The 9,201-nt window shown below is 33.9% G+C and overlaps 1 protein-coding gene across 10 annotated transcripts; it reads right to left on the bottom strand.

The window, feature by feature from the left end:
• Nucleotides 1-1,829: 1,829 nt before the first annotated feature.
• LOC108217036 (uncharacterized) lies at nt 1,830-5,123 on the bottom strand. Of its 10 annotated transcripts, none has more exons than XR_010291028.1 (10): nt 4,896-5,123; nt 4,542-4,818; nt 4,351-4,450; nt 4,146-4,267; nt 3,507-4,075; nt 3,145-3,314; nt 2,790-3,066; nt 2,613-2,712; nt 2,097-2,462; nt 1,830-2,015 (listed from the first exon to the last, which is right to left on the bottom strand). XR_010291028.1 is itself a non-coding variant. In XM_064091297.1 (8 exons), exons 5-8 carry the CDS (start codon nt 3,292-3,294, stop codon nt 2,402-2,404), a joined length of 588 nt encoding a protein of 195 aa, XP_063947367.1. In that variant the 5' UTR covers nt 3,295-4,075; nt 4,146-4,267; nt 4,351-4,450; nt 4,542-4,818; nt 4,896-5,122; the 3' UTR covers nt 1,830-2,401. The 10 variants fall into 10 exon arrangements, 1 of the variants encoding a protein (XP_063947367.1); XR_010291030.1 differs by having other exon boundaries at nt 2,097-2,180; nt 2,306-2,462; nt 3,145-4,075; nt 4,896-5,122; XR_010291027.1 differs by having other exon boundaries at nt 3,145-3,435; nt 4,896-5,122.
• Between the last annotated feature and the right edge of the window lie 4,078 nt (nt 5,124-9,201).

The following is a 9,201-nucleotide window of genomic DNA, read 5'->3' as shown; positions in this document are numbered from 1 at the left end:
AGGGGAACAAATTTTGACCTAAATTTTGACCGAATTATCTTATATATCAATATTTTATTTTTCTAACTATCTTTATATTATTATTTCAATCTTCTAACAATAATATAAGACTTCATATAAATATTCAACTTAATAAATCTATTAAATTAGAAAAACATTATATTTAAACAAAGGAAATAAAAAATAATTTAATATTTTACTTGATTAACTAAAATAAAAATTATAAAGATTTGATATTCAATTAATATATTGTTCCCACAAATACTCAATTAATGTAGACATTCTTGACAATCTCGAAGAAACAGTGTAGAGAGTATTAAGTGTTATAGTTGGAAGAAAATTCTAATTAAAATTTATGTGAAATGATTTCAGATAATAACTAAATCATATAAAACATAAATTAAATAGTGATTTTATAAAATATAAATTAATTGAATATTTTATAACATTTATTTTATTATTTTATATAAATAATTATTAATAATATATATTCAAATTAATAATGCAAATTGTTCCCAATAAATTAATGAAAGTAATATATTAAAATAAATATTTATAATAGAGAGATTAATTTTATGCAATTTTATAAACTAACTTGAATTGGTAATATAAAAGGAATTAAACTAATAAATTTTGATTTTTGAATAATAAACAAATAAGATCTCACAATGCATTATTGTGGGTGGTCCAGTTGCTTTCGAATAAAAGAAGTGAAAAACATAAGACTCAGGAGGATGTTTGATGAATGATGATCAAGTACTTGGCAAAGATATTAAGACCATGGGAGAGACTAATGTACTCCCTCCGTCCCAGCCAATTCTTTACGTTTGGTTTGGGCACGGAGGTTAAAAAATATGTATAAAGTAGTGGAAAAGAGAAAGAAAAATGGGTGAAGTGGCGGGACCCATCAATTTTTAATGTATAAAAGAGAGATAGTGGAGTAAAGGTAGTGTGAAAATGGAGTAAAAGTAGTGTGAAAAGGAAGGAAAAGTTGGGAAGTGGTGGAACCCATTTACTATTTTTGGTAAGTTTTGAAATGTAAAGAATTGGATGGGACATCTCAAAAAGGAAACTGTAAAGAATCTGGTAGTTTGCTACCTTCTTTGACGGATTGAATTAGCTAGTCTTTTCACAAATTAATTAATAACTTTTTGATTGATAGATTTTTTAAATTTATTTTCTTTGTCCTAATATGCTTTTTTCATGTGAATTAGTTGTACCGAAATATAATATCACAAAGGAATGACTACTTTTCATGAAGAAAATCTTTTATCCAACCAAAGTACAATTTGTTTGCTAATAGAGCCGCACTAAGTTAACCCAAGATAACCGAAATAAGAGGAAATAAGTTCATAGGGCATAAACAACATCAAAGACAATCAATTTCGTAGAATCATTTTTGTTTCACAACTAAGTTTGCAAGCAGTTATACTTATGAATTAATATTCCATTTTTTGAAATCTCTAAATTACGATTCTTCAATATGTTATGTAAATATTATTTTTAGTACATAATTTAAATTTACAAAAGCCCTGCACCGTAGGCATAAATACTAGTTAAAGATATATTCTAGTCCAAAAACCTTCATCTTAACACCTCAAGATTTTAGCTGAATTAATAGCTTAACGTGTTTTAGTTCCCATGTTTCGTGTTTTAACCTCAGTAAACATCCTTTTGAGTTACTTAGCAAGATATTGTACCCTTTAGTCATAAAGTACATGGTCGAGAGAATGACTGGGATATTATATTTAAGTCCAAAACCCTGCAATTAGCATGACAAGCACCATTAGGTAAATTTTTTAGCTATCTTAGCAATTGTAGAGCACACGAAAGCAAAACAGTAGACTTGAATACATATCTAAGGCTCAAATTTTTTGTAATCCAGCCACAAAATAAAATAAAACATCAGGCTAACTTCTTGAAACTAGATCATCCTTCTTCTGAGTGAGACCGCGTACTTGTACTGCAACATCAGTATCGGCACTGTTGTTGTTGCCTCTGTTAGACGAGTGATGCTGACCAAGAACAGGATCAATATCAGCATCCCCAATGATAGAAGCATAAATAGCTACACTGATGGAAACAACATAGATTACCAAAGCAATGGCAACAATCGTACACAGAGCCCAAATGGCCATCCTTGCTTCAGCACTTCCAGAAGAATACAGACCAATTCTAATCTGAACCACATTCACAACCGAAAGAGTAAGCAATATAATCCCAGTAACAGACGAAAATACAGTTAGGAGCAACAAAGCATCTTTCACACCAAATCCCTGACGAATAAATAATCTGATTTGCTTACCATCCAATCTAAAAAGTAGTTTAAGTACTTTGGCAACAAGGCTCGATAAAAGAAAGCAAGCAAAGGCCACAACCTCGTACAGGACAAGCATTTTAGCTACCCCTGGACCAGCGTCACACTCGTGACGATTCTCCAGGCTGCGGATGCCTGGTGAAGCCTGAGATAAGCCAACGAACACCGCTAAGGTGAATTTAATAGAGAGTTTCGGTTATAAAACAATAATAATCTTATGAAATTTAATAGAAAGTTTCAGTTATAAAACAATAATAATCTTATAAAATTGGTGATTAACAATATAAACACATACAACATATCAGTGATTTTAAACTCGACACAGGACTGTTCATGACCGTTGCGGTTTCTAAAGTGGGTGACTAGCCCAGCTTGTTCCAAAATCCCAACAACATCTACATCAGAAAAAGAGATTGTGATAAATTTCTGCCCTTGATGTATAAAATAATTTGACATAACGGAAACTAATTACCAATCAGATATTTCTGTTCGTGTGCAGCATCGTACAAAGCATCCAAATCAGTAAATTGGAATACATGCTGCTGGATGTAATCCACACCTCCAGTAACCATAACTTCAGTCATATGGTTTAATTGGATGTAGATATCATTCTTCAAACATCTACCATGTTGCATGTCCGCATATCGCCTAACAACAAATTTATTGACATCATAAGTCTCTCCTTCGGCAATATTTTTCTCTAGCTGGTGGATGTATTGGGCAGGAATCGATGCGTGAATTCGCCCTCCCTGTAGGTAAGACAGTACTTTACCAACATCAAAAACTTGTATCATACAATTTTTCAAACTTGGAAGAAGTTATCTTACCAGCGCATCGACAAAAATCAATTTGATTGCAACTGTTTCTGCATTGCGGGTTATCTGGCACCACATTCTTGTTAGTCGAACCTTAAGCCTCCAACCATTTCTTGTGTTAGGGCGCAGGTTGTTTATCATGTGGTAAGGGATGTTATCCATGTTTTTTGTATAACTCTCACCTGTTAACCAAGGTAGAATTTATATTCATTGTTGATTCCATTTATCTTCTTCAATTATGGCTGAAGACTGTGTATTTCTTGGCTGCTAGCCATCATTGTAAAGAATCTTCCTACTTTAATTCTGTAGTCCTGTTCATGTCAGTGCTTTTTTATGAAACTATCCATAGAAATGCAGTTTATGTGATTAGTTACCTTCAAAGGTCTACAAAGATCCAGCTTTTGCTTTTGCTTTATCTCTGGCATCACTACTTTCCAAGTTTGTTGTTTTGTATGTGTCTTTACATCCACTCTTAATACTATGTGTTCCAATGATATGTACATTGTTGGCTATTTCATCAAAGGGAGTTGTCAATGTTTGATCCTGTTCTTGCAAACAAATCTTGGCAAAGTTAGTAGCTCATGCATAATCTTCAACAATTATGAAACAAATTACAGGAGAAATAATTTCTTGTAACTCAGTCTGTGTTCAGTTTGCATTAGAATACTGATGCTGGGCTTACAAATACTGTTTGGAGTAATAATTCATAATACATTGGTTATATGATAAAAACTGAAACATGAATCTGTTGAGCATAGCAAATAGACATCCACCATTTTTCATGTTGCAAGTTATGATACGTTTTAGATCTCATGAAGGAATTTAATTCTAAACAAAGTCTGTTACTTGTTAAACCTTATTGTGTCCCTTAGATCTTCAACTGCCTCGTCGTTGTGATTTATGAAAAACCTTGTAGCTTCGAAGTTTGTCAAGCTTGGCTCACCTAAAACAAAGATGTAAAGTATTGTTCGTAAACTATTCGAGTAAGATTAATGTAAGTGTATGTAGTTTACCTGTTAACATTTGAGCTTTACAACTGGAAATGATAACTATAATTAGATGCTGGACAACATCATGGATGGCTTGATTAAACGATTCTCCCATTTCCTTATAGAAAATCACTTGTGCTGATTTTCTGCACAAAGAATTATATAATTTTTCAAGAATCAAGTAATTAACATGTTAATAAATATATAGATTAACCAAATATACACTAACTCGATATCAGTTATTGTAAACTGAATACATGATTGTTGCTCCATGTTATTGTTTGTAAAGCTAGTGATTGGCTGAATCTCTACCAATATTCCAACAACATCTGTATGGAATAATTATACATAACAAAAGCAAATAGTTATAAAGATATGCAAACGATGTGTAGAAAAATGTACAGGAAAAAAATGACTCACCGATCAAAAACTAGTCATCGCCTACAACATCCATTAAAGCTGACAAATTTGTGAATTGAAAGACATGAGGCGGGATATAATCCACATCTCCAGTCAGCAAAACCTGAGTCTTATGATTGAGTTTGATATAGAAAACATTTCTGAAGCATCTTCAATTTTGGATGTCCGTATAGTTCCTAACAACAAAATTCTGCACATCATACGTTTCTCCTTCAATAATCTGATTTTCCAGGCGGTGCATTTGTTGTGCAGGAAGCCATGCATGAATGCGGCCTCCCTATATGTTTAATAGTAAATTACTAAAAACATAAACATTTACAATGTATTAAAACAACTTTGAGAATATTAACTTACCAATTCATCGACAAAGATCATGTTTAGCCCAACTGTTTCTACACTGCAAGTTAGTTGTCGCCACATTCTTGTAACTCGAACCTTAAGCCTCCAATCAGTTCTTGTGCGAGGGCGTAGGCTGGATATCATTTGGTACGGCATATTATCCATGATTTGTGAATCCCACTTTTCAAACACACTGCAATATAAAGTCCTGATTGATTCTATTACTCTATATGCATTACTCGTGATGCATTATTGCATTTTTGGATGGTAGCTATCAACAGAAGGAATCTGGCTACGTTATTTCTATAGTCCTATGCATATCAGTAGTCTATAATTTTACTTTCCACGTATATGTATCATATCTGTGTTACCTTTACTGTTCTACAAAGCTGATTCTTTGTCTTTACCACTCTCACTGTGTACTTAACTTTGAATATAAAACTCATCATCGACAGAATTGTCGATTAAGTCCTTGCAAACTGATCTGCAGGACTGAGTCCTGCCTGCATCATCTCCAACAATTTAGAAATAAAACAGGACTAACAACGGGGTGGAAGTGAACAGCTTTCACTTTGCATTAGAATTTTGTCCAGTTAATACATTTGATTATATGCTAAATACTAATATATTACACTGCTGAGCATACCAACAACAAAATCCAGAACTCTAAAGTAAGCTTCGATACTTTAATAAAGAACAACATACTAAATAAGCAAAACATCATTCATGACAAATTCAGTGTAACACCTGTAATATTTGACATATATATATTACAGATTTCATTTTGGTGATATATATAAATCTTCGTGTCTTAATTGCTAAATTATGTGAATCTGACTCGTTTATTGTTATGTGACTTCCGATTATAGTTAGAATGTACTTGTTTAATATTTGATGGATAAATCTCGCTACGCGATTAAATAATATAACTAGTTGCGACAGTTTTGACTTAATATTAATAAATGTGATCGTTGTCGCTACCCGATTTAATAATAATAGAGATTGATACAATTTAGTGATATTTGATGAATTGCGAGTAGCCGATAAACTTTAACTTGTAAAATAGTGATTTGATATATATACTCTTCTCGAGATTTTACGTGTATTATATTCGTGTTTTATATTTATGTGAAACGTGACTATTAGAGTTCTACTTGTAATAATCCTTTTAAAATTCATTCCTTGTCCAAAAATTTTGAAAACTATTTTATTAAACTTCTAAAATCCCATATTATTTGTGATACTTTAATTACTAAAACTCTTTCTTTTAATACTCTTTTAATCACACTTTTATTAATTAGCAAATGACTAGTGTATCCTTGCATGCAACTTTGACTAGTATTATGACCGAGAGTAAGACTGTACAATCACCTCACTTGACCATATAAGTTACCAATAAGCCCTTGCATGCAAATCCACCAATAATTGCCAAAAGGATAGTCTTGTAATCTCTCAAATCCACTCACACTTTTTGGTCAAGTCAAGCTACTAAAAAACAAACTACTCATCTCATTTCCCCACACCCACACTTATCAAACCCTCTCCACTCCCTTCTCCTCCATTCGGCCGAAGCTCACCCCCATCCCCCTCTCACCATTTTTATTCGTTTCTTCACAAAACCAAGCAAGGATCACTTTCCTCTAGCAACATCTTGTGAGTACTTTCAAGTTCAAGGTTAGTTTTGCTTTGCATGTTGAAATGGAGCCGAAATAGGGCCTTGGTTCTTATGAGCTTAGGGTCACTATTTTGGGGGTTCCTAAAGATGAGCTTGAGGTGTTCTTGGTGAGGGTTATGCCTCTATTTGACCAAGTCATACTCATGTTTCATCACATTCGGCCATGACTCTAAAGAAGAGCCGAATGTATGTATGTTTGCACTCGAAAATTTCATGATTTTTGGAGTTGGTTTCTTGAAATTCGAAGGCTATAGTGTTGTGGTGAGATTATTGTGTATATTCAGCCCTTGCATGACTTGTATTTGGATAATATAACATGATTTAGAGCTATATATGAGAGATTCTAGTGATGCATGTTGAATTATGTGAAAACCGAATGCAATGCCATGAATTTGAGTTTTGTATGTGATTTTTGACTAATGCATGCCATGATCCAAGTGATAAAAAGATAGTTTATAGTGTGTATGATGATAACTAGTAATAATCAGTAGCCATTGTGTGAATACCAAGATGGTTATATTCGAAAATTTGTTCAAGAATGCTCCATGAAAATCTGCTCTGTTTTTGATCTATAATTGCCTCGGTTTTGTGCTTTTAAATGGCCAAATTTTGTGATATCTTGCTTAGTGTAAATAGTCAGTAGGTATATGGATAGTATAGACTAGGATTTGAGGCTTGGTTTGTTGGTTTATGGAGTTTTGGAGGGTGTTAAGGTGGAAGGGGACACACACACACCATGGCAGATTTTTACACTTTAGAAACCATGAGAAATGGAGATGTCATGCTTAGGCCCTCATAGGCCCAAGCCACCTGGAGTTGGGACTTGGTATATACAAGTCTCCAGTAGCCATAAGAGTCATAAAAACAATCATTTACATAGGTACACACACACATTTTTGAGTATAGGGAAGAAGAGGGCACTTTAGGATCAATTGCATCCTTGAGTGGTTAAAGCAATGTCAATGATGAGGCCCTCATGGGTCCTTGATTTAGATGAGTTTAGGGAAGTCTTAGGAAGCTATTTGAGTCATTGGATTAGTGTATTGAGTGAGTTTAGTGAGCTTCAAGTTGGTAAGATCAGGGCAGTCCCTAGAGCAAGTCAAGGTGTTCTGTGCCAACTTGGCAGTGAAGCCCAAGGAGGCCTAAGCAAGGCCTTAGTGTCATTCCAAGTGCACAACTTAGATTTAGGTCTTAGGTATCCATAAGAGGCACAATTTCACCAAGGCACATGGTGGAAACACTTGTTTTTGCCAAGGCCCTCCAAGAGGTGCCAAACTACCTAATCAGAATAGTTACTTGAGTGCATTAGGTTTTAAAGGTTCTTTTAGGCAAGGCCTTTAAGTCACACCACTTCACAAAGTTAGTTTAGGATTATATCAACCTTTAGAAGTCAATTTAGAGTGAATGCCGTAAGTGGAGATGCCTCATATCCACTAAAGGACACAAGTGTCACACATAGAGTCACATTTTAGAACTAAGTGAGAATGCATTGCATTTGAGTGTGTCATCAGTGAGGCCTTGACCTCATATTAAGTCCATGAGTTAGTTTTAAGTCATATTAGATAGTGCAAGTTAGTTGAAGTCAATGCACTTAGTGTAGATACACTATTTTTACCAAGGCACACAAGTGTCGCCGAGGTAAGCATACTAGTAAGTCACCTAGGTTGCACTTCACTTGTAAGTCTTGGGAGGTAAGCATACTAGTGTGCCTTACTATTAATTGGTTAAGTTGAGGTCAGTAGAGTGTAATTAGGAGGTATTGGTCTTAGACCTTATGTGTTACTTGATTAATTGCTTAAATGACTTAGGTATAATTAGAGGATTATTAAATGATAATAGATAAGTAATAAAATGCCATGCTTTACTTGTTATGTGCATTACTTGATGAATATGTTACTTGTTTTAATTAAGGTTAAGTGTATATTTTATATATATGTGTATATATTTATCTATATATATATATATATATACACGAAAGGGTAGTTAGCATTGTAGTGACGAGGATACTATTAATTATAGGTGCAAGTTGGAGACCAGGCAAGGAACTCCTAGAAGCATCTATACAAGAGCTCAGTAAGCTTAGTCCAGGCAAGTGAAACTCTTCCTTCATACTTGCTTGATAATTGTATACCCTGTGAATGTTGAATTACTATTTACTTAGAACTGAATCACCTTATCACCCCTTTATGATCAAAACTTTGGATTCCAATATTACCCTCAATACTTGAATTACCTTTTTCATATAATATCACCTTATACCCACATGAATACATTCTAATAGTCCCTTGATGAATAGTGAGAACTTGATACCCCACATTAAGTTGAATTATCTCTTTTGGAACCCTGATCTTAATATTTATGTTGGGTCCGTCACATTCAGCCTTCCAAAAGAGCAATTCACATTACTGTAAAGACCTTAATGTTGTAAGCTTGAGCTTAAGTTGACATAAGAGATTTCCTGAGCATTGTCGGTTGACGCAGTTGCCTATTATTATTGGAATGAGTAAGTTTTTTTTATCATATGTTTACGCATTTCTATTACAGTTAGCTATAAACAGTCGTACCTGTGATGTTTGTGCCTGACTACTGGATGCACCATCAGTTGGTATGACTGGTAAGCTGACAAATCCTGTGCAAATGTTAGTA

This window comes from Daucus carota, chromosome 4, assembly GCF_001625215.2.
Source record: "Daucus carota subsp. sativus chromosome 4, DH1 v3.0, whole genome shotgun sequence".
Classification (NCBI taxonomy): Eukaryota; Viridiplantae; Streptophyta; class Magnoliopsida; order Apiales; family Apiaceae; genus Daucus; species Daucus carota.
This window is presented reverse-complemented; position numbering and strand designations above follow the sequence as displayed.

Excerpts from the sequence above, each read along its gene's own strand:
- LOC108217036 (XM_064091297.1), bottom strand. The coding sequence starts at position 3,294 with ATGGATAACATCCCTTACCACATGATAAACAACCTGCGCCCTAACACA. Across the intron at positions 3,067-3,144 it reads TGATTTTTGTCGATGCGCTG|GGAGGGCGAATTCACGCATC; the intron begins GTAAGATAACTT and ends TCTTACCTACAG. Across the intron at positions 2,463-2,612 it reads TTTAAAATCACTGATATGTT|GCTTCACCAGGCATCCGCAG; the intron begins GTATGTGTTTAT and ends GGCTTATCTCAG.